General features: G+C 42.3%; 2 protein-coding genes across 2 annotated transcripts; one reads left to right on the top strand and one right to left on the bottom strand.

Moving 5' to 3' along the window:
* Positions 1-5,530: 5,530 nt before the first annotated feature.
* Positions 5,531-11,335, bottom strand: LOC310875457 (bolA-like protein 2). Its single transcript, XM_083788694.1, has 3 exons — positions 11,139-11,335; positions 8,739-8,836; positions 5,531-6,304 (listed from the first exon to the last, which is right to left on the bottom strand). The coding sequence occupies exons 1-3, from the start codon at positions 11,199-11,201 to the stop codon at positions 6,202-6,204; spliced, it is 264 nt and encodes an 87-aa protein (XP_083644820.1). The 5' UTR covers positions 11,202-11,335; the 3' UTR covers positions 5,531-6,201.
* Positions 11,336-12,322: 987 nt separating this feature from the next.
* slx1b (SLX1 homolog B, structure-specific endonuclease subunit) lies at positions 12,323-25,610 on the top strand (the record flags this gene model as incomplete). Its single annotated transcript, XM_083788693.1, has 6 exons — positions 12,323-12,495; positions 17,707-17,758; positions 19,106-19,278; positions 20,711-20,876; positions 22,315-22,533; positions 24,614-25,610. 6 exons carry the CDS (start codon positions 12,323-12,325, stop codon positions 24,641-24,643), a joined length of 813 nt encoding a protein of 270 aa, XP_083644819.1. The 3' UTR covers positions 24,644-25,610.
* Between the last annotated feature and the right edge of the window lie 171 nt (positions 25,611-25,781).

The following is a 25,781-nucleotide window of genomic DNA, read 5'->3' as shown; positions in this document are numbered from 1 at the left end:
GGCTTCTAGTCGGTGTTTAAAAACAGACCTGGGGGGCGTGGGGGCACGGTGGAGAACAGCGCAGCTGGTAGCTGGGAGTAATGGAGCCTGCATGATGTGCACTTTATTCTTCCGCATGCTGCAGGCGTCTGACTCTGTCTGCCTCTTCATGCGTGGCTTCAGTGGTGGAAAAAGTACTCAAATGTTTTACGTATAGGTAGTGTAAGTGATATGTTTTGTTTAAAACAAATATTTAAGGACCACTTCACCACTTTTCAACCTACCTCTGTATATAATTTGTCCTCACTATTCATGATAAAATGCCACATTTTGTTTTCTACTCGGTCTGTGTCTCACGGGAGGGCTGTGGTCCGGGGACCAGGTCCTTGAGGAGGTTCCACTTCCAGGTGGTCCCCAGCTAAATGATGGAGGGTGTGAGACGAAGGGTGACTGATTTAAGCAGTCACACCTGGTCACACCTGAGTCAAACTATTATAACTGGACTCAGAGCTGGGTGTGGCTGCGCACCTGTTGTGCATGGACCTAAAGGTTTTATGACATTCATTTTAATTTATTTTTCTTTTTCCTTTTAGGTTTCATGACCTCAATTACACCCAAAAAACCTGAACTTTGAACATTCAGTGGATTTTCTGTGGTCTGAAGTTTTCTTTGGGGTTTGGAAGCCTTTTGAGCTACAATGAAAACAGTAACATCTGCTGGCAAATCCCATTGACATATATGGGATTTGCAGGATTTTACATCACAAACTGCCGGCAAATCAGAGCACCTGTTTGAGCCAGAAAACCCCAGATCACAGAAAATCTACTGAATGTTAAAAGTTCATGTTTTTTGGGTGCAATTGAGATTAGAAAACCTAAAAAAAATAAGAACAATTCCAAAACCTTTTTTTAAATGTCACAATCCCTTTAAAGGGACACTATATGTTAATGACGTTTAGAATATTTAGAACGCTTTCCTGGGGGTCTTTATGTGTGTAATATGTGGTTTTAGATATTTTAGATTTTAGCTGTGAGCCCAGTGTCTCTGATGTCATGGACACTGGGCTCACTTACTTCCTGGACTACATGTTGGCTCAGTAAGACAGCCCTCCCCTATCCACAAGGAGGAGCAATGCACCAAAGCATTATGGGAATTGTAGTCCAGGAAGGAAGTGAGCCCAGTGTCCATGATGACATCATGGACGCTGCTAAAATCTAAAATATCTAAAACCACGTATTACACACATAAAGACCCCAGGAAAGTGTTCTAAATCTGTGTCCCTTTATTCAAGGCACAACAGGTGAAATCAGTCGTCTCCACAAACACTCAGAGGAGAGACTGAGCCACTGTCTAAACAGAGGAGAGCCAAAATGTTCTATGTTGCATTACTCCCTGAACTGAGAGGAATAAAATATAACCTAACCAACTTAATTAAGGAAGCTGCCCTGTGTCTTGTGCTTTCTTGCCCTGAGTGGTGACTAGTCGCTCACAGAGAGTTGGTAACCAATGGACCCTTATAGATCTTTAACTCTTCATTTCACGCTACAACTTTTTTTGGAATATATTTTATTGGCACAAACCAAAAGACAGCCTTCATCAAAGCATGCTTCATCAAAGCATGCTTCATCAAAGCAACAATTATGTATTGTTTTATGCTTTATATTGGCACGGTTTTATAGGCTACTTAATTCAGTTTAAAAAAAACAATAGTCGATCCATACAAGCAGCTCCCAACAACACATGTACAGTAGTTGAGTAGCCTAATGCACTTTTCTGCTGTCCACCCGTGTGTGTGTGTGTGTGTGTGTGTGAGAGAGAGAGAGAGAGCGAGAGTCAGTGAGGACCACACAGCACAGCTCTCCTGTGGAGATCTTAATTGAGGCGATCCGTCCCTGATACAGCGCTCAGGTTGATGTATTGATCGTATGCGATTCTTTAATTCTCTATCCATCTGGCGTGTAAAAAGGACCCTGCAGCTGGCTGGGTGGGTGGATGGGAAGTCTAGGACCCCTGGGGCAGCAGTGGCTCAGGGGTAGAGTGGCCGGTAGAGCAGCCGCTTGGGAATCGTAAGGTTCCCAGGGCCTGCATTAGCAGTCCCTGGGTGGGTAGGCACCCCGGCCTGGCGGAGACCTAGATTGTGTATATCGATATACGCGTGTAGTCGACTTATATTAAATATAGGCTAGGCATGTTTTAATAAGGGACCAAGTCCGAAGGGACTTTTGACCCCTTATTGTATTTGTCTGTTTTTTTCTTCCTCTTCCCCTTCTCCTTCCGCCAAAAATAGCATGAAGTTCTGGCTGAACCGTGCAGTCGTTTTTTGCAAAACTTGGCAATATGGTAGACGGCTATCCCAAACGATGAGGGAACGCTAAGCCCACGACCATTGGTCAAATGGTGGCGCTATAGCACTCAATTGAAAATAGCACTCAATTTGAACAGGCATAGCTCATGAACCGTTTGACCGTCCGCAATACAACTTTGATACACATGTGTCTCCTCCTCCCAGGATCTTTGATCAAAATGCACACAATTTCCTACACGTGAACGAATGAAGGTTTTATGAGCCAATGAAATTGCAGTTTTAACCAATGAAAATTGCAGTTTTAGCCAATGAAAATTGCAGTTTTATGAAAATTCTTCTTGTGCCCCTAAAACCCATCACACACCGGGTGCACAGCGACCCGGCACAGGCGTTGCCGTGTGGCGGCTTTTTTGACGCGCGGCGTTCGCAGACGGTGTGTGTAGCCCTTAATACATACATTTATGAGACTTTACAGTATGATAGAGGGACATGCCAAATGGTACTTTCACTTTGACCACGAAGCTCTGCCCTCAGATTTCTTCCACCACGGATAGTGAGCATGCCGCCCACCAACCCCACCCCCCACCCCCACGCACCCACCTCCTCTCTCTGAGGCGCCGCTACCTCCATTAGTACCATGGAAGCCCCTCACCACAGGGGATAAAGTAGTGGAACTAATCCTCCACACACACACACACACACACACACGCGCACACACACTTGTGCGTCACATTCTGGACTCGCTGTATCCTCGGCTGTCAGGTGGAAACCTTGGATGTCAGAAAACTGTATACCTTTCAGGAAAAATAATAATAATCTGTTTTGCGATGGCCCCAAGGTTGTTCTTTAGTCACAACAAGCTCTTGTGTTAATCAAAATGTAAAACCCACAGGCGTGTACTTTAACCCATTCAAGATATGAGGCCAATTCTACATCGTCTTCTGAGTTACTTGTGTTTCTGTGTCAGTGGTGCTCAAACTTTTTCATGTCAAGGACCCCCAAAACGATATATATTTGGCCGCAGATCCCCATTTCAAAATATTTAGTTCCAGGGACTCCAGCAGAAGCAAATATTTGAGTAAAATATGTTTTGCCTTAGAAATATGTAGGCTATGTTCAAAGATTTTAATTTTTCCAAAAATAGGAGATCTACAAACTTAACAAAGCAAAAAATAACGTGCAATGAGCTTGTATATCTGCTACGTTTGAATAGCTAAAGTATAAATAAATAAATAACGGATTTTAGCTCAAATCTAAAATGACATGACATTTTTTTAATTTATTTTGTATTTGGAGATACAAGGTTACAATGACATGCTCTCTCTCTCTCTCTCACACGCACACACACACACACACACACACACATATTTCAAGGAGACTGACAGAGGAAAAACATCACTTGCGTTCAGGATGGTATATGTTCTGTTTTGCACAGTCTGAAATAATACTTCCGGTGATGTCAGATATTCCAAGCTAATGGAAACAATCTTGCCTTTTCTCTTCCTGCACAATTAGCATGCTGAAATAGAACTGCTCTTGCATTTGAATCAGTGGTTTTCAACCCTTTTCATATCAAGGTCCATTATTGAAGGGCGCAAACGTTGATCAAAATAACAATTCTTCTACACTCTCTAATTGTGTAGACTTCTTGTAAATTAACTAAGTAATGCAGATGTTTAAAGGACAAGTTTGTTTTTTTATCAACCAAGGTTCATGTTTTAGGTTATTAAAGAAAGTAAAATATGAGTATTTATTTTTCTTTCGTTTTAGCGAGTTTAGCTATTTTTGACAGGTGGCTAAATATGTATTTTTTACTAAATGTTATGGCAATTTCTTTATTGTTATTTACTCTAGTCCTACTAGACCCCAGGGAATTACATCTGACCACAAAATATCACAGGATCTACTGAATGTGAAGGGGGATACCATATAAATAACAATTTTGGGAGCTTTTAAAACTGTGTGCGGATCTCCTCAATCCTTCCTCAGTAATTTTTTGGATCCTGCACCTTGCAATTTAATTGTGGATGTGCATGCACCTCTTGACCAGGACATGATGGACATCCCATGCACACTCACACGCACACACACACACACACACACACACACACACACACACACACACACACACACACACACACACACACACACACACACACTTATTAGACCCTTTTTAGACCCTCTTATGCCCAGCTTTGTGTGTGTGTACCCCATAGCGATGATTTGATTGGCTGAGCACGGAATGCGATCATTGTGATGTATTATAAGAGCGCCCCTCACTTCACACAAGTGTGCTTTTTTACTGTTGCATTTACCTGAGTAACCTTTTTAATACATTTTTCTTTAAGAGTTTCTCAAGTGCGTATATTTGTGAAGACAAATTGTTATTCTACCCCTTTGGATGATGGGCCAAATCTAAAGGAATACAAGTTCAAACTAACCAGTTCAAATGATTTGGCTACTTCTTGTTACTTTTCTTTTTGCATTCAATTTTCTTTTAATAAATGCACATCCTCAGAGACGTCGGCCATTTGTTTGTATTTCTGTCGAACAAGCACTTGTCAAATAAATAAATCAATCAAATTGTATGAAGTATGGCTCCGTCCGTCCTAACTTGAGTAGTCTACAATCTCACAACGCACGTCATGATGACGTTATGACGTGCTCCGGTAACTCCGGTGACGTTCAGGACTAGGCCAGATCACAGCCCATATGGGGATGATCTTTATTCTTTACGTCATTTCCAGGACGTCTTCACCAGTTGAAATAATATAGCTTATTCTGGTCCAGAACTGACTAGTTATGCAATGACTTAAGTGGATCTGGCCTCGATCGGACTCTCTGTGATTCATCCAGGGACATCCGTCTTAGTGGGCAGAATGTACTGTATGTTTGTTGAAATCAGGTGATATTCTGGGCCAGATATGACTAGTCTTGGTTCGACTTGATCTGGCCACCATCAAGACGTAACTAATTCGTCCAGGTCCTCACCGTGCATGCTTGCTGGGTGTAGCCTTGAAATATGTATGTTAAACTATTTTCACTTGGGGCGTTCCCTGGCACAAAGTATTTTCAGATGGGGTCCATGGCCAAGTACATATCAATTTGGGGGTGCTTGGCATGACTGTAGTGTAGAATCACTATAGGTTTATTGATCATGTGCCCAAAAAGCCTGCCAACCCTTGCTGTAAATGGATGCTTACCAACAACAAACACTAGTACACAGACAACAATAACCTTTAGATATTGTTTATTGTTTCATGACATTTAACTGTAGTATCTCTGATATACAGATAAGACAGCTTGTAGTTCTCTTCCCAAGCACTGCAGGTTCAGTATTTTGGGCCTGGCTTTAGCTTTATATACAGATAAGGTACATTTTAGCGTGACATTGTAAACTTATATGAGGGTAATGTGGTTATGCACGCCTTAATGACATACACACGCTGTTCCACTACAAGGGTGTGCGTGTGTACACAATGTGTGTGTTGTGTTGCGTAGGGTTGAGATCTTTTAGGATTTTAACGATTCCGGTTCCTTATAACGAACCTCTCAACAGTCCCATTCCTTAACTGTTCCCTTTAACAATTCCTACATGGGGTTATAAATGCACCCCTTAAGCTCCCTAACTCTGAGTGTCCCAAATGGCACCAAATGGGTCTGTAACTCTTGAGAGTGTACAAAATGGAACCAAGGAGTGTACAAATGGTTCCATTTGTATACTCTCAGAGTTTTAGTGGCTTGAGAACCACTATTGTAATTGTATAGCAGACGTGTAGTCCACTTAATGTGTGTGTGTGTGTGTGTGTCACTGGGTCTTCTGTTTTTCCCATTGCTCAGGAGTCAGCGTCTTCTGTTCTCTGTGTGTGTGTGTGTGTGTGTGTGTGTGTGTGTGTGAGTGTGTGTACATCAGTGTGTCACTGGGCTGTCTTCTGTTTTTCCCATTGCTCAGGAGTCAGCGTCTTCTGTTCAAAAGCATGGATCTCCTTCAGTTCTTCTGCTAGGCACGTGTTCACCAGCCTGTCACACAAAGGGTTAAAAGGTATAAGACACACATATCACACCTCCATCCATGTACTCTGCACTATTTTTGAAAAAATGTGAAAACGTGTGCAAATCTTTGAATATATATATTCTTTCCCAGTGAACGGATTTTCATTTTGTTTCACTTCATTATTCCGCGTGGCTAGCGATTCAGGGCTGGAGCCAGGCTAGACAATTACATATAATGCTGGGGGTCCTTGACATTAAATAGTTGAAAACCACTCAAATTATAGAAACATAGGTTTTTCTGAAAACTCAGGATTTAGAAGACATTTTCTAGAATCTGGTCTCAGTCCTAAATGGCTTAACTCATAGAGGAATACAATCGTTTCCATGTTAAAATGTTTCAACTATTTCCGATATTTTGTAAATTTTCTGGAAAGAAAAAAATGATGTGTGCCATTGATTTCTTTGTATCCTGTGCAATTTGTGATTACGAAGCCTAAAACGCAAACAGAAATACAAATTGTAACTTTCAATGCAAAAAACACAATTAAATAGTTAATCGCATTTATTTGTGTGACAATTTACCGTCAAGTTAATTTTGGAATCGTGGCAGCCCTAGTTACCACCAACATAAGAGGATTAAACACATGAATTCTACAGTTCCTATTCTGGGGGGAAAAATCCCTTGGCGAAAAAAGAAAATCTTTAAGCTCAGAACGCGAGTTTGTAGATCTGCTATCTCTGAAGAGATGGTAGGCCTACTATGTTGAAAAGAGAGGGAGCCTAGTGATACAGGCATTAAACGTACGGCAACAGATAAGGGACAACTTCAGAATATATAAAACCTCTAAAACAATGTCAGTTGATCTTTTATATAATTATTACTTATTATTAATGTTCTGTAAAGGCAAGTAACTGTTCAGGTGCTAGGGATGGATGGGTCAGAAACGGAATTATTATTTTTGATGGGCTATACTGCCACCCAAAGGCTGACCACAGTAACTACACATTAGGTTATGTGAAGTGAGAGTGTAATTATTTTTGTTTCCATTATGCATTATCATTGGGGTTTTTTAGAGATATGTTTTGGGCTTTTTGCCTTTATTGATAGTTATTTGAAGACATACAGGAAAGTGGGAGGGAGAGAAGGGGAGAGACATGCAGCAAAGGTCGTCATGAACGGGACTCGAACACGCAATGCGCTGTCAGGCCAGAGCCTATATATGGCATGCGCCGGACCACTTGGCCAGCACCCCATGCATTATCATTGTTATGTTAAATTAATGCAATGCGGCCCAGGCCGTAGCGTAACGGTCTGGGCACCGGACTGGTAATCCAGTCGCAGTGTGCCGCGGGTTCGACTCCCGGACCCGACACGGCCTTTACTGCATGTCATCCCCCCATCTCTCTCCCGTTTCCTGTCAGCCTACTGTCTGTCCCTTCAAAAAAAATCAATAAAAGGCGTAAGCCGCAAAAAAATATCTTAAAAAAAAAAAAATTAATGCAATGCTGGTATAGTAGTATAATACATATTGTATGTATTTATTATTTGTTGATGATGAATTGAGTACAATGAACCACAATGGAAACAACCCCCCTGGGCCTTTTAACATAACCTTTGACTGTATACTTCTGCTAATATAATCATGTTCATAAAGTATTCAATCAATTAATACAATTATAAATTCACAAGGACATCAGGATAAATGTGCGACCGAACTTGTTTAACAACTAATCAAATCATTGTGAATTTTTGCATTTTGGGGGTTTTTCATTTCATATGAAAGCAGAACATCATATCAAAATAATTAGATATTGGTTAACTGAGTGAATGGTTTTGAAACTACAGCTTATAGAACTGAAGTCAAGTTAAAAAACCTTAAGCAGAGAAATCCCCACATTTGAATGGCACACAGCTATAGCTCTATTCTTATAACTCACAGCTTTTCTGCATGTCTGATATTTTTGTCAGACATACTATATGTCTAGAGTATGGCTGTGCCTGTGCTATTAACTCATTTTTGGATATATAAATATTATAATTTTCCCAGCTTTACTGAACAATGGCTCCTGCCGCGGTGCCGCCATGACTCACAAATTTTGTCATATTTCTTGAAGCTGGTGTTTATACGTATATGCACAATCTTGTGAATGTTTGTGTAACTCTGAGAGTGGTTCTACTTCTATTTGTACACTCTCAGACTTACAAACAGCATAACATTGTTACTATATAGGCAGTGGCTCAGGAGGTGGAGCGGCCACTTGGGTTCCAGGTTCGATCCCGGGCTCCCCCAGTGTCAGTGTCAAAGTGTCCTTGAGCAAAACTCTGAACCCCTAATTTCTCCCGATGTGCAGGTTGGTGCCTTACAGGCTTACATGGTTTCCGGTGTGTGTGTGTGTGTGTGTGTGTGTATGTATGCAAAGTTTGCATAAATGTGCTATATAAATGCACCATTAATCATACCTGTGTCTCTGTAGCAGAGGTTTCCCTTCGAACTGTGATGACACGATGAGCACCTTGAAGCTAGCGGCACATCTGTTGGGCGAGGTGTCTTCCACTTCCTGTGAAAATCACACGGTCAGTGTCACACTGGTCATTGCACGCAGTACCACACCGTCCGCCCAGAGATGTTTCAGGAGCACACTCACGCACATGCATCGATTAAGAACAACCTCAACAGAGTTTACAAAGGCTGCCAAAGAACCAAAGAACAAGACCCTGTAGCTGTATTTTGCGTGTCTTAAGTACCAGGTTTTATTCCCTAACTTGAGTAAACTAAAGACCTGGAGGCGTGATCAATGCTCTTTGGCCACTCAGAATAGCCAAATGGCATTGATCACGCCTCCAGGTCTTTAGTTTACTCAAGTTAGGGAATAAGACCTGGTACTTAAGACACGCAAAATACAGTCCCTAGTGTACAGGATCTCCTCACTGGTCAACACAAACACCTTGAAGACCCTGACAGGAGACCCTTGTACAAGGTTTCTTCGACTATGCATGGACGTCACCTCACCCCCTTTTTGAAACTAGCTCCTTGCCACTCACCCTACACACTTCCACTTGGTTTGAGCATAGATATATGGGGCAGCGGTGGCCGAACGGTTTGCGGAGCGGTCTTGATATCGGAAGGTCGCTAGTTCGTATCCCCGGACCGGCACGTTAAAATTACCACCGCTGAAGTGCCCTTGGACAAGGCATTGAACCACCGCTGAAGTGCCCTTGGACAAGGCATTGAACCCCTACCATGAAATGTTCTATGAGCAGGGCCTGGATGTAAACAAGTTCTTGAGCTTAGTCCTGTTACCCTGGGTAAACATAGTACCTTTCCTTTCCTTTATATAAATAATAGAGATGGCACTGGATGGGAGGGGAATCCTGGTGACTTGTAGTGTACAGTAGGTGTTAAGCGACGTGCGCGTGGCATTGAAACTTAGCGTACCACCAGAGATAAGATTCACCACTGACTGCATCCCAGCAAGCACGGTCAGGAGTGGAATTAGTGACGTCCCTATTGGGGACGCCAGATCAAGTCAAACCAAGACTAGTCAGATCTGGCCCAGAATATCACCTGATTTCAACCAACATAGATTCTGCCCACTAATCGCTGGAGGAATCAGAGAGTCCGATAGAGGCCATAACTTGTCAGATCTGGCCCAGAATAAGCTATATTATTTCAACTGGAAATGACATCCCCATATGAGCTGAGCTAGTCCTGAACGTCGTAGGACGTCATCGTGACATAATTTGGCTTGCTGGGATGAGGTACGTAAGGGATAATGTCTGCCTAGGTGGTCATTGGGTCTGCCCAGCTGCAGCAGTGTCGGAAAACAAGGAAGTGAATTGATAACATTTTCAGGTACTGCTTCGTCTATTTCTCGCTCAAATGTTTTCAAAAACATTTTTGAGAGCAATGTTTAACTGTAAATGACATTGTTGGAAACAGCAGTAAATCAAGCGGATTGTTGGAAACAGCAGTAAATCAAGCGGGGCGCAGCAGGTGCTCAGAGGGTTTGATTCATTAGGCATCGGTCTGTTATAGAGCGGAGCGGTCATTATCAAGAAATAACAGACCACTGAATTCAGCGATTGACCAATTAGAATCAAGCATTCAACCAAGCCATGTAATAAACTGTTATAACAACCATTATCACAGTAACACTGGTAGTGGTGGAAAGTAACTAAAGTATGAGTATTTTTTTTACGTTTGGTAGTGGTACAGTGTAAGAAGGCAATATTTTGATTTGCAAATGTTTGAGAGCCAGTGATGATGTATAGGCGACAGGCAGCTGATGTAGGCTGTAGCATCAACACTTTCTTCCTGCCAGGGCGTGGGTGTGATTGCACTGGTTCTCAAAATTGGCTATTTGGAAGCTTTACAAGCTTTATAGATCTGCTATTTTCTAGAACATTTAGACATTTACATTTGGAAATCACATAAGCTTGTTAGGGCAATTTTAGGGGGCATTGTTGACCATTTTCAACAACATAATTATTCCGTTCCGGGGGTCCCTCAGTCCCTGGAACTACACTTAATTGTAAGGACTACAACTCCCATGAGTTTTGTCACTGACATTTATGGCACATACAGGTGTGACACATTGGACAATCAAGTGATGACACCCTGACCCCTTAACATTCACTAACTGACTGCTTGATGCCTGCAGAAGGTCTATGACCCAAAGATGCACGATCTGATCTCTGCTTTTAGTTTTACTATTCTAGTGGTCGCTGGCAAAAACTTATATTTCCAGATGGGGGTCTGCCAGCCTGCAGCCAAATACATATTCATTGGGCGGTCCTTGACATGAAAATGCTGGAGAATGTGCTTCTATGACTATGAATATAATCAATAAGTCGTCATACCACATGCACTGCTTCCAGCTCCTTGGTGAGTTTATCACGGATCATATCAGCTGTCACAGCCATGATGACGTCAGAAATCAATTAACAAGATGTTATCCTTATTGTTACAATGTTTTACACTTGAATCTGTCAAAGTAGTGTTACGATCAATTCATTCCATGGAAACATTTGTATCCGTTGGTGTGATTCAGTGTGGGGTGGGGTGTATGGAAGTTGTGGGGGGGAGGGGTCGATAATCATGCGTCCAATCTCATTGCGGCAGCGACGAGTGTGACCAATGACAATCGTTTCATTGGAACGCGGAGGCGGGACGTGTGTCGGCGATGTGGCCAATCACGGGAGCCGATTCCCGGGGTCCTCCTCCACGCTGCTAGATGGCGTCGAATATTTTGCCTGACACAAAATATAAAAAAATAGGCTAAACAAACTAAAATATTCCAACGCCAGCCCAGTATACAAAGTGAGTTGCGAGCCCCTGCTTTTGTCGATCTTTGGTTAAATGACATGTTCTACAGTTGAAAGTAAGTTAAGTAACTAACTACACCCACCACCACTGGTTTTCAGTGTGATCTGTGAGTTTCGGTTTCAGACAGTAGAGTTTTAATCAGGCAGAGCGGCGGACAGTACATTTGAAACAACTACAGCAGCATGCTAACGTTTATTAGCATTTAGCAGCAGATATTTGTGTACATTAAACCTAGTGGAGGAGAGCTATAGAGGAGAGCACCTTTTAACTCCAATTACATTTTATTTAATAACATGCATATATATCAACGGTTTGTGAAGGGTGAGAACACAGCTACAGAATGATAAAACGTGTTTTTTATTATTTTAAATGTGTTTAATTTGTAACGGTAGCTCAACTTCACACATCTCTAACAGTTTGTTTACTAATTATACCGTAATGTCGGTACAATATGCCCAGCCAATATTGCGCTAGGTTTAAAGACAAAAGGGTTTTAAATTACTCAGACCCCTCGGTGGTATTATTATTAATAATGAATTATTACTTGTAATGAAAGCTTTCACCTAGAGCTCCATACACCTATAGCCCCATGTATGGAGACAACAGCGATATCCAGCGCTGACATCACACTTATTTGGCATGATACGCATTTAATGAACCATATCAAAAAGTTCAGTTCGGAGACAACCAGCACTGGTTCGAGCTATCTTAATAGATCATGGTGGTGGAGGTGGAGGGGTTCTTCGGGGTGTACATGCTGTACTGCACCAACCCTAAATTCAAGGGGCGCATCTACATCGGCTTTACGGTAAACCCGGAGCGGCGCATCGGCCAGCACAACGGAGGACGTCACAAGGGCGGGGCCAAGAGGACCAGTGGGCGAGGACCATGGTAATTTAACTGAGTACATTAATTTTACTCAAGTATTTATTGTCCTTGAGTAAGTAGGCTACTAAGTGGGGTACAGGGACTTGATTGACTGAATACTTTATGATTTGACTATGGACTGAATCTCTTATGACTTCTCCTCTGCTCTTTTAGTCCCCATTTCAAATGTGAGAACTCTGAGGTCTTCAGGTAAAGACCTGCTCAAAGTTGATTGATTGATTGATAAATGTATTAACAGTTTGTAGAATTACAGTACATTTCAAGCACAAACTCAATACAAAGACTGTTAACTGTGAGTGGACGACCCAATTAAGCATTACACTTCTTTACAACAGGGTCCACATTGTTCGAATTGCAGCCATCCGTAGGTGCCCTTTGAGAGCGGTTTTGAAGGAGTCAAGGGATTCACATGTCTTAATGACTGTTGGTAGGGCGTTCCACATTTTGGTGGCATAGGAGCGAAAATAATTTAGTCCCTTGTTTGTGCCGAATCTGGGTTGTACATGGTTTGTTGCACTCCCTCTGGTGTTGTGGGTGTGGACTTCGTTTACATTAAGGAAGTATTTTAATAGACAGGTACATGGGTATCTTTGTGGTGTATCGAATCTTGTGAACCAGACCCATTGCAAGATGCTGTACTCTGTCGTCGACCCTAAGCCATCCCAGCCTGTCAAAGTGGGCTGGGGTGAGGCCAAGTAGGAGCCTGACCAGTTTGTTTTGGGAGGTCTGGAGCCTTGTTTTAAGGGCCTTTGAGGTGCTGTGGTACCAAGAGGTGGATGCATAGTCAAAGAAACCTTGTACAAGGGCTCCTGTTAAGGTCTTCAAGGTGTTTTTGCTGACCAGTGAGGAGATCCTGTAAAGGAATCTTGTTCTTTGATTGACTTTTTTGATTACGTTGGTGGCCATTTTATCACCGGAAAGATTGGCCTCCAGGATGGAACCTAGGTAGGTAATTTCATCTTTTCGTGTGATAATATTGTCACCCACTCTAACCAAGAAGAAGCCATCTGCCTTGCTGAGATTACTATTTGATCCGAAGAGAATGGATTCAGTTTTTCCCAGGTGTAAGGATAGTTTATCAGCGAGCCAGGTGCAGATTCTACCGAGTTCAGAGCTGAGGGTCTTTTCAACCTGCAGCTTGTTCCTGTCCGAGACCAGCAGTGCTGAGTCATCTGCGAACAGGAACAAGTTGCAGTCACAAGCTGATGTCATGTCGTTGAAGGTATATTCAGTGATTTCACTAAAAAAAACCTTAGGTTTCGTTTTTGGCTGGGACCTAAGCCTTTCATCCAATCAGGATAGAGAGCCAAAAACGAAACCTAAGGTTTTTTGACCCACAGGGGTTAACTGGGGACAGGGAGGAACTCCTTATATGGTCAGCACACTAGAGAGGATTATCACAACAAAACAAAAAAATAAGTGATATTTGAATTAAGTGAAATCACTGAATATACCTTTAACATATATTAGGAACAGTAAAGGCCCTAGTATGCTTCCTTGTGGGACGCCACAGCTCACTGGGAGGGGGGGGGGGGGCAGTGTTCCGTTCACCTCCACCATCTGTTCTCTCCCCTCCAGGTAGGATTGCATCCAGCTCGCTGATGTGCTATCAAAACCAATAGCTTTAAGCTTGTTAACCAGTATGGAGTGGTTCCCAACACAAGACTGAGAACAAAAGGCGATAGAGCTTTTGAAGTTGTAGCCCCTTCCCTATGGAATGAATTACCCCTTTCCCTAAGGAGGGCAGAATCTGTCAAGGCTTTCAAAAAGCTGCTAAAAACCCATTTGTTTCAAAAGCACTTTTGTCTGTAATATTGTCTATATGGTACTGTATGTTTATATATATATATATATATATATATATATATATATATATATATATATATATATATATATATATATATTTGTATTATTACTCTGTCATTGTGTTTTCGTTTTATTGTTGATCTATGTGTTGCTCTTGTTTATTTCATTTTATTTATTGTACAATTTACAATTACAATTTACAATTTAGGCATTTAGCAGACACTCTTAATCCAGAGCGATTTACATTAAGCAAGAACAAAAAAGCATGGGAATACATCACATAAAAACATTTATCAAGAAACATGCGTAATCTAAGAAAGTAACAGTGGAATATCTATATAATGAAGCTATACATATAAACTACACATCTATACTACTATGCTATACATATGTACTATGACGTGCTATGACTACATACAATGCAATTATAGTGCTGTCTACATAACATGCTATAAGTCTGTATCAAATGCTATCTAAGTCTACAGAAATGCTATCTAAGGGGGTGTGGTAAGTGCTATGGGCCATGATGGAGTCTGAAAAGGTGGGTTTTCAGACTGCGGCGGAAGATTGGGAGTGATGCTGCAGTTCTGACTGCAATGGGAAGTGCATTCCACAGTTTTGGAGCCAGAAGGGAGAAGAGTTTGGAACGTGTGGAGCGTTGTCCCGGCGTTTTTAGTGAGGGTACTTCCAACTTCCCTGCGTTGGCTGATCTGAGTGGAGGAGGGTTTGTAGGGTTCGATCATACTTGCAAGATATGGGGGAGCCATACCTTTGGTTGCTTTGAATGCCAGCATCAGAGTTTTGTATTCTGTGCGGGCAGCGACCGGGAGCCAGTGGAGGGAGCGGAGCAGGGGGGAGATTGTACAGCACCTTGTGACATTTGTTTTGAAAGGCGCTTTATAAATAAAATTTACCTTACCTTACCTGTTATGGCTTCTCCTCTGCATGCTGTAGTGTTTAGATGGTTCTGTTATGACTTCTCCTCTGCATGTTGAAGTATTTAGATGGTTCTGTTATGACTTCTCCTCTGCATGCTGTAGTATTTAGATGGTTCTGTTATGACTTCTCCTCTGCATGTTGTAGTGTTTAGATGGTTCTGTTATGACTTCTCCTCTGCATGTTGTAGTGTTTAGATGGTTCTGTTATGACTTCTCCTCTGCATGTTGAGTATTTAGATGGTTCTGTTATGACTTCTCCTCTGCATGCTGTAGTATTTAGATGGTTCTGTTATGACTTCTCCTCTGCATGTTGTAGTGTTTAGATGGTTCTGTTATGACTTCTCCTCTGCATGCTGTAGTATTTAGATGGTTCTGTTATGACTTCTCCTCTGCATGCTGTAGTGTTTAGATCACTATAGGGATTAAATTATTTTCGCTCCTCTGCCAGTAATGTCACTAAAATGTGGAACGGCCCCTACCAACAGCCATTATAAAATGTGAATCCAGTTGCAATGGTGTGGTTGACCTTAAAATGGTTTTGTTGCAAGGAGTTGCAACTGGTGGGGTTTGGGCTTTGCCTTTAGGCTAGTCCCTTTCGGCACCCTCGGTTACCTTTTCTGAATTTGGACGGCGGTACCCTAGGGTTATTCCACCCTCCATAGGACGCAGATTTACCTACTGTCTGTTCACGAAGACCTGCGCTGTCGCTTGAGTGTTGGTGAGATGTTTCAAAGATGCATAAAACAGCTTTAGGAGAATGTGAACGGAATGAGAACGGAAATGTGTGCGAATTTGCGAAACAGTGCTAATCGGAGTTTAGTATTTTAAATATTTTTTAAAAGTTTTGCTTCGCTGAAATTCTCTCTTCCTCACTTCCCATGTCCCGCCTCCCACGACACAACAGCATTATAAACATCCTCCATGTATGCGGTCGGCCAATCAGAGGCAGTAACTAGGACGCGCAGCTAGCCAGTCTCGTGCGGGATGCTGTACAATGGGAAGTCAACAAGGACGAGAGAGGAGAGAGAAGTTCAGCAAAGCAAAAAAAAAAAAAGAAAACTTAACGGCAACTCTGATTAGCGCTGTTTTGCACACGTTCCCGCTGTCTCCGACTCCTATAGCTGTTTTATGCATCTTTGAAACATCTCACCAACACTCAAGCGACAGCACAGGTCTCCGCTAACAGACAGTAGGTCAATCTGCGTCCTATGGAGGGTGGAATAACCAACGAGGGACCCTAGGTTAACCCCTGTCACTGTGTCTCTAGTAATAACCCTGTTATATAATGAGAAGCTTGTTTATTTTTGAGGGGCCTCCAGGCTCCAATGCATGGCTTTAGGCCCTCCAATGCATGGCTTTAGCCAACGACCTTCTGGCAGCGAAGTTTGTGGACTTTAATGTGTAGGGCACTAAATGACAACGTAGGACGTCATGTGGCCGATAAACATGCATCTTGTGACTGGTTTCGTTCACACACTGCATTCAATATTTCTGAGCCCCTCTTATGCCCAGCTTTGTGTGTTTGTGTGTACCACGGTCGTGATGATTTGATTGGCTGACCACGGAATCTGATGTTGATGATAAGAGCGTCCCTCACTTCACACGAGTGATTTTTTTTTAGTGGCCTATATCAAGCTGTTTGTGCGCACAAACGTTGTCCTACACAAACATTACATTCTAGGGGTGTAACGATATAGTAACTGCATCGAAAAATCGATGCAATCGATTTCAAGAATAAGAAGAAGAAAGTATAGCGAAATGAAAACGGCAACATTGACTATGTATTCGTATCATATCGTTTTGCAATGGAAATAATCGGTATTGAATCGTGTTGCTAAGCAAAATTTTGTGCGTGGTATTCAGCAATTGTTAGAAGAAAAAAGGGTTTAATTACTTAGTTTAAAATAATGTCAATGTATTTTAAATAGTTACTGTATCGATTTCAAATCATTGAATCGTATCGGATCGCCATAATGAACCAATATCGTCCATGTATCGTATCGTATCGTCAACCATGTATCGTGATATGTATCGTATCGCTGTGAAAATGTATTGTTACCCCCCCTATTAAATTCCCATTTACAATAAATGGGCAATTTTACGTCAGTGTCTGAGCAAATAGCATAGTTTCTATATGACGTCATGATGATGTATGATGATAAGAGCGCCCCTCACTTCACAGACTCAATATTTCTTTTTACATCTTTAGTTAGTAAACGATGTATTACTCATGATCCCCATGGGTGTTTTTATTTTATTAGATTTTTACATCTCTATTTCGTTAACCTAGTATATTATTCATGATCCCCATGGGTGTTTTTATTTTATTAGATTTTTACATCTCTATTTCGTTAACCTAGTATATTATTCATGATCCCCATGGGTGTTTTTATTTTATTAGATTTTTACATCTCTATTTCGTTAACCTAGTGTATTACTCATGATCTCCATGTGTGTTTGTTCCTTTCAGGGAGATGGTTCTGATCATCCATGGCTTTCCATCGGACATCGCGGCTTTGAGGGTGAGATTAATTTCTGGAGGCTTTGTCATTCTGCTCTTTATTTAATAATCGTATTAAATTTCAATTGAATTGAAATCGAATTGATGTCAAACGTCGTCGTCAACGTCAAAAATGTCAACGTCGTCGTCGTCAACATCAAAAATGTCAACGTCGTCGTCGTCAAAAATGTCAACATCGTCGTCGTCGTCAACGTCAAAAATGTCAACGTCGTCGTCGTCAAAAATGTCAACGTCGTCAACATCAAAAATGTCAACGTCAGAAATGTCCGATTTTGTCGCTTTCCGATTTTGCCGATTTTGTTGCTTTCCGATTTTGTCGATTTTGTCGCTTTCCGATTTTGAGACCAATCCAAGCAAGCCTTTCTCTCCGCTATTGTTTAAGGTGCGCGCCTCGCATCGCGCACCTCGCACCGCACCCCCCCCGTTGGGTTTCGAAGCGTCGAAGATCGAAACAAATTTATATCGAAGCGTCGATCATCAAAAACGTAATCGAAGGTCAGCCCTACGTCGTCAACATCAAAAATGTCAACGTCGTCGTCGTCAACGTCAAAAATGACCGTCGTCGGCAACGTCAAAAACGTCGTCGTCGTCAACGTCAAAAATGTCAACGGCGTCGTCGTCAACGTCAAAAATGTTAACGTCGTCGTCGTCAACGTCAAATGTCAACGTCGTCGCCGTCGTCGTCAACGTCAAAAATATCAACGTCGTCGTCGTCAACGTCAAAAATGTCAACGTCGTCGTCGTCAACGTCAGAAATGTCAACGTCGTCAACGTCAAAAATGTCAACGTCGTCAACGTCAAAAATGTCAACGTCGTCGTCGTCAACGTCAAAAATGTCAACGTCGTCGTCGTCAACGTCAAAAATGTCAACGTCGTCGTCGACGTCAAAAATGTCAACGTCGTCAACGTCAACAATGTCAACGTCGTCGTCAACGTCAAAAATGTCAACGTCATCGTCGTCAACGTCAAAAATGACCGTCGTCGTCAACGTCAAAAATGTTAACGTCGTCGTCGTCAACGTCAAAAATGTCAACGTCGTCGCCGTCGTCAACGTCAAAAATATCAACGTCGTCATCGTCGTCAACGTCAAAAATGTCAACGTCGTCGTCGTCAACGTCAAATGTCAACGTCGTCGTCGTCAACGTCAGAAATGTCAACGTCGTCAACGTCAAAAATGTCAACGTCGTCGCCGTCGTCGTCAACGTCAAAAATGTCAACTGTATTAAACAGCGTCAAACTCGTCATTTGGTAGTTTGCCTGGCCCATGTGACATGTCTCCTGTCGTTCTATTGGTATTTGGTAGTTTGCCTGGCCCATGTGACATGTCTCCTGTCGTTCTATTTGGTAGTTTGAGTGGGCATGGCAGCACCCCCACTCCTCCAGGCGATTGGCCCATGTGATGCGGCGCTCTAAGAAGGAGTCCAGCCTGCAGTTCCACTGGCGCGTGGTCTCCAACATGCTGCGGGTGGCGCCGTGGAGCCGCCTGCCCCTCACCACCCGCTGGCTCAAGCAGGAGTACAGGTAATCGCACTTAATACTTATTGGAGAATTATTTTCTTTTGCATAATCGTTACTCAGAAGTCAGAATTGTCACCATTCATTGGAATAAATGTATCTGTTGAAAAATTGCAGAGGCTCGGATCAACAATGGAACATAGTGGAGCTTAAGCTCCAGGGCCCACAGCTTGCAGGGCTCTGTGCGGGAGACTATTACAAATAGGTACAGCTGTTGCATCCGTCGAAACCGTATTCATAGGTCACCGATTTCAATGTAATGCAACGCAGAAACCCCAGCTAGTGTTTTTGGTCGTCCAACAGTTTCTTAACCACTCGGTGGGAGGAGACTCAAAAATTGCAGATCCAGCGTCAGGGAGCAGCCTTATAAGTTCTAACTCTATGGGAGCAGCGGGGATAGTGCTGGTGGTGCCAGTGGGCCGGAGACCGCATGTGGTCCTTTAGGGGGTTCCAGGTGGTCCCCAGCTAAATGATGGAGAGTTGGTAACCACATTTTACTCCTGAGAGTGTAAAATTATATCCATTTTACACCCAAGAGTTAAATTACTGTTAAAACACATGCATTGCTTAAGAACAAAGGGAGACTACCAACGCGCCTCAAGCCTGGAACGGCTGATCCAGTGCTTCACAGGTACAGGTACAGGGACATAAGTTGCAGAAGGAGGAGAGGACACTGGAGCAGCACAGACATTTAGAGCCTTTTATTAGGTGCCATTTGCCAAGTATACAGAACGACTAACGTTTCCACCTTGTGGTCTTCATCAGAGTCAAGGGTTCAAGGTCAAGGTTAGCTTTATTGTCCCTTGCGGGAAATTGGTTTGCAGCCAGATCATAGTAAGAAAATACACACAACAACATTCAATACAAGACTAAGATCTAAGAACAGGGCACTAGAGACAGAGAATTCATGACATTCAATAGTAGCAAAGTCAGCAAAAGTGCATCAGTGGGCAGTATGTGCAAAGAGGCAAGAATAAAGTGCTATCTGCTGTTCAGCATTTGAATAGCAGCCGGGACAAAGGATCGTTTTAACCTATTAGTCTTTGTAGTGGGCTCAGTTCAAACTCAGACCGAAGTCGGTGATCCGATACCTCCAGGAGGGAGGAGGCTCTCTTAAGCATCGTCATAGAGGTGGCAGCATATGGGCATGTCTAGGCTATCAATGAGCCAATGACAAGAGGCCATGTTACGTGTAATAACCAGTTACTAGTACCAGTCTAAACAGTTAAGAGTGTGGCTATGGAACGCTGTTGAACAGTAAAATAAAAAAATATTGTCTTGGGTTTGAGAGGCTAAATGTCATCAAATGGTGGTCCATGGCTCAAATGCAGAATAGATAATGAACCTTGATAATATGAAAAGGGTTGAAAACCATTCATGGATTATACAACTAAGGACTGACCAGGAAACTGTCATGATGGTGTTGTACACTCCACAGGATGGACTTTGAGCCTCTCCTCCAGCCTCCTCTCCACATCCCCATCGCGTTCGGAAGCGTCCGTGCTAAGAAGCAGCAGGCGGCAGCAGCAGCGCCACCATCCGGCCAGGGAGAGGATGCACCCCGAGTGACGTCCCTGTGCTCCATCTGTAGGAAAGCTGTCCAGGTTTGACAACAGCACGGGATCTATCTATCTATCTATCTATCTATCTATCTATCTATCTATCTATCTATCTATCTATCTATCTATCTATCTATCTATCTATCTATCTATCTATCTATCTATCTATCTATCTATCTATCTATAAATGCACAATGTCTCTGTCTGTACGGCTGTAATCCACGTAACTCAAGAACCGTTCCATGAATTCAAGTCTCCATGGGGGAGTAATCGATAGAAATACATTCATTTTGGGAGTGAACTATCCCTTTAATTTACGACACAACATAAAAGGTTGGAATGTTGACAAGAGGTTTCTGTATGGCAGCAACGATACACAATATACCAGAGGTTCTCAAACGTTTTTTGGCCCAGCAGGTACCCCTTGGAGGGAAGTACCCCCCCCCCCCCCCCACCCCACCCTCACAACACCGATAAGCATGTACTTACAACCACATTTTGATGCCATTGGAACTATTTGTGTTAAAAACATTTCAATCAAAATCATTCAGTACCATGTCAGAGCCATGAACGGAAAGCACTGCTGCAATTATGAATCATGTGTCAATAGTAATTTTATTCTCATTGATTGTGTGTAAAATCTGAATTATTTTGCGGTACTGTACAGAACACACAGTAAGCGGCTAACCGATGGTGTCCAATTAGTCTTATGGAACCGTCAGAGCGGCGGGCCATTGTATAGCTGGTAAATTACATTTTCATAGCTAGCTGCACAAAAGATAGTATGGATATGATATTTATATTGTCATATGAGATTAGATATATTGACCTGCATTTTGGATATTGTGTTATGGTGATATAGTCACTTAAGCCATATGTTTATACTTAATAAAAAAGTGTAGATCTGCTATTTTGTGCTCTTTTTTCCCCCTTTAAATAATCGTAATCGAGGCAAAACTTTGAAATAATCATGATATTGATGTGAAGTCATATCGCCCTATAGTTCAGTGGTTCCCAAAGTGGGGTCCAGGGACCCCCAGGCGTCCTTGAGTGAGTTCCAGGGGTCCCCAGCTAAATGATAGTTAGGAACCAAATGGACCCTTATGGGTCTGTAACTCTGAGAGTGTACAAATGGAACCAAATGGACCCTAACGGTTCCATTTGTACACTCTCAGTTAAATCAACATTGATTTTACAATATAAATTGGGGGTCCCAGAGATTGGAATGCCATAAAATGGGGGTATGTAGACTAATGCATGTCAAACTGGGGGTCCTTGAAAATTAAACGGGTTGAGAATCACTGCTAGAGCCGTAAAATTCTTCTCTTATGGGGGTCCCTGGCATATCTTTTCAAATTGGGGTCCGCGGGCTAATTAGTGTCAATTTGGGGGTCCTTGACCTGAAAAGGTTTGGGAACCACTGGTTTAGTTCATCAACCTTCATCAACCCCAAACCTCCTTTAACCCCCCCCCCCTATTCCAGCCCGCAGATCATCTGACCTGCTTCCACGCTTCCTGTCACATGAGCAGTCACATGACGTGCCTGGCTAGACACTTCCTGAAGGCGGAGCCGGGTGACATGCTCCTCCCGGTGGAGGGGGCGTGTCCTCGCTGCCGCCAGTCTCTGCTCTGGGGCGACCTCCTACGACACAAGAATGGTTGCTACCGCGACCTGGAGGATGACATCACAGCCTCGCAACAGGTGAGCGGAACCGTTAAAAGCATTCCGAACCCTCTACCACCACCATCAGCCCCCGATTCTATTCACACTCCTTCGTATGACCGGTGTCGTCGACGCGCTGGAAATCTGCAGACCTGCAAAATCGGCCTCGGGTCTTAACGTGTTGAAGTTTACATGTTGTGTGTGAGTGGCAGACTGTGTGAATGGCTACCCGTTGAATTTAGAAATTGATTTTAAGATTTCATTATTTGTTTTTAGAACCCTAAATCAGGGGTTTTCAACTGATTGTGAACGAGGTCACCCTACATCACCCTGGAAGTCTAAGTCATCCTGACTTAGAATCAAACTGGGGACCACTGTTGTTGTGTTGGGTGGGGCTATGGGCTAAAGATTAGTGCCTTTGTAACACTTGCTATGCATCCCATGCATATACATCCCACTGTTTCTCAACCAATGGCCCATTGGTTATTATGTCCTAATAATAATGGCTCAACCAGACCATCCGGTGCACTTCCCCCTCTTGAGATTCCAACTCCCCTTTTCTGTTGACTTTCTTGACCTCCTAATGGACGATCATCACCGTATTAGTATTATTAGTATTTTAGTAACGTGTACGTTTGTGTGTCACAACCTCATGGTCATTGTTTGTGTTCGTTTGCGACATTTTGTGGTTCAATGACAGTTTAGCGCATAACATTAGCAGCTGTTGTGTTAGAGAGGAAGCCTTGACTGTTCATGCTGTTGTTTGCTGAGCCAATCAGGACTAGTCCCATAGGCTAGAGAGCCATGCCGTTGCTTAAAGACGAGGCAACCAATCATAACTAGGTCCCGACTAAATCCTACATTACTAAATGCATGGTCAGGGACCACATGCAATACCTTCATGAACCACCAGGGTTAATTAAATTGTGCAATACCTGTCTTTTTCTTTGTTGTTTTTATATTCTCCCATTTTGTTTCCATGTTCACTGTATGCTCTATAAATACAGTTTGATTTGATGAATGGCTGACACAATGTCATGATGAGACCATGTGGTGCCATTTCACACTTGCCATGTAAACCATTTCACCTTACTGTACGTCAACTTGGAATGTGTTTAGTGTTTGTTTAGGCATCATTTCACCTTACTGTACGTCAACTTGGAATGTGTTTAGTGTTTGTTTAGGCATCATTTCACCTTCAACTTCAATTTTCTGTTCGACTACCTTTTTTCACTGACAAACTAAATGGAAACTAAGTGATAACTAAAATTGAGACTAAATATATTGACAATTTTGTCAACAAATACAAACTAGACTAAAATGTTAGGAAGGTTACCAGTATAAGTAAAAGACACAAGTCATTTTACACTTGGTTGCATGCTGAAAATAGCTGATCTACAAGCTTACAACACGTCGCGCTAAATCAACTGTAGAGTTAATCGAATAAAACTAGACTAACACTAAAACATTCCAGGTGACTAAAATGTGACTAAAACTAATTGAAAACTATTCAAAAGACTATGACTAAAAGTAAACTAAAATCTAAATTTGCTGTAAAAAACAACACGACTGCTTTGATTGATTGATTGAAATATTTATTAACAGAGTGGAGAATTACAGTACATTTCAAGCACAACTCAATACAAAACTGTTAACTGTGGACGACACCATAAAGCATTCCACTTGTTTACAATAGGGCCCACCATGTTCAATTCATCATAACATTTATAGACGTACAAATATACACTTCTATAGCCAAAAACTTGAAATCATAGAGGAGGTAAAAAGGGAATAAAAAACATATACAGTGACGGGGGAAAAGGTTGGGGGGGCTAGAATCAGATTTTACGGGGGCCAGTTTCCGTCCGTAAGTGCCCTTTGAGAGTGCATTTGAAGGAGTCAAGGGATTCGCATGTCTTAAGGTTCCACATTTTGGTGGCCTAGGAGCGAAAATAATTGAGTCCCTTGTTTGTGCCGAATCTGGGTTTCACATGGTTTGTTGAACTCCCTCTGGTGTTATGGGTGTGGACTTCGTTGACATTAATTATGTAAGTACTGTAAGTCAACTTGGAATGCGTTTAATGTTCGTCTCCTCATATTGTGATGTTTTCTTCTACAGAGTCACTGGACAGACCAACTGCAGATCTGAGCCACAGATGCATGCGTGCTTGCGTGTGGTTGCTGCTCTTGGATCAATGCTACATGAAATCACAGTAAGGACCGATTACCCACTGGGGCCCCCGGGGCCCTTGGAGGGAACTGGGCCGCAAGGACATTGACAATTTACTCTACTAAAAATGAAATTCAGGTTAATAAAATAATAATTTTGTTGTGGGCCCCTCTGTATTTACAGCGGTGGTTCTGAAACACTAGCCTGGTGAAACCACTCCCCCTGCTGGACAACCTTTGCATTCTGCCAGCAGGGAGAGTCTGGGAACTCTCAGGCAGAGACGATGTACTCCGGTCCATTTCTGGCCGGAGCGATATGCCGCTGTATGTGGCCGCTAGAGACTTATGACATATTACACACAGCGCAAATTATTAACTCGAAATTATTATGGAGATATCAAATGTTTGTCCCGCTGCTTCCGGGTTCATCGTTTCTGCTTGAGAAACGATGCAGGGAACTGGTGAACTCAATACTGCCGCAATCTGGCGGAGTCAGGTTACTGAAACACAGGGACTGGGGTGAAATGCGACCGGCCCAGGAGTCCGTGCGGGGGTTAATCTCCACATTTGCACATTTGTAGAAATGAAATGTCAATATGTGCGTGTGTGTGTATTCATCTGTAGATTTCACAGAATTGTCGAGGCAATGTGTTGATCTGGATGTATACAACATACTTTTTGTGTGAGTTGTACTTTTATAATTGACTTGAGTTGAATATAGCAGATCTACAAGCTCACATGTTATGTGTGAGCATGTAGAAATTCATCCTAAATAATGCAATGATAATAATATAAACTATAATAGTGTTGATGTTGTTGGTTTTTTCTGGCAAATAGAAATATCAATGTATTTATCCATTAATAGAAATATATGTTGTTGTAAACGGTTAAACATTCCAGTTCATATTGACATAGCCAGACATCTCCTAATAAACTCTTTATTAGCAGAAAACACTTTGTACAGTAGAGATTTGCTCTTAATAAAATGGTGACAGAACTGTACATTTAAATCGATCAATTTTATCTATCAATTTCATAATGCAAACAAATGCCAGAATATGCATACCGTACTACTGCAGAACTGAAAATATAAAATCATTCAAAACGTATCGAGTGAT

This window comes from Protomyctophum parallelum (genome assembly GCF_964188405.1).
Source record: "Protomyctophum parallelum genome assembly, chromosome: 18".
NCBI classification, from domain to species: domain Eukaryota; kingdom Metazoa; phylum Chordata; class Actinopteri; order Myctophiformes; family Myctophidae; genus Protomyctophum; species Protomyctophum parallelum.
This window is presented reverse-complemented; position numbering and strand designations above follow the sequence as displayed.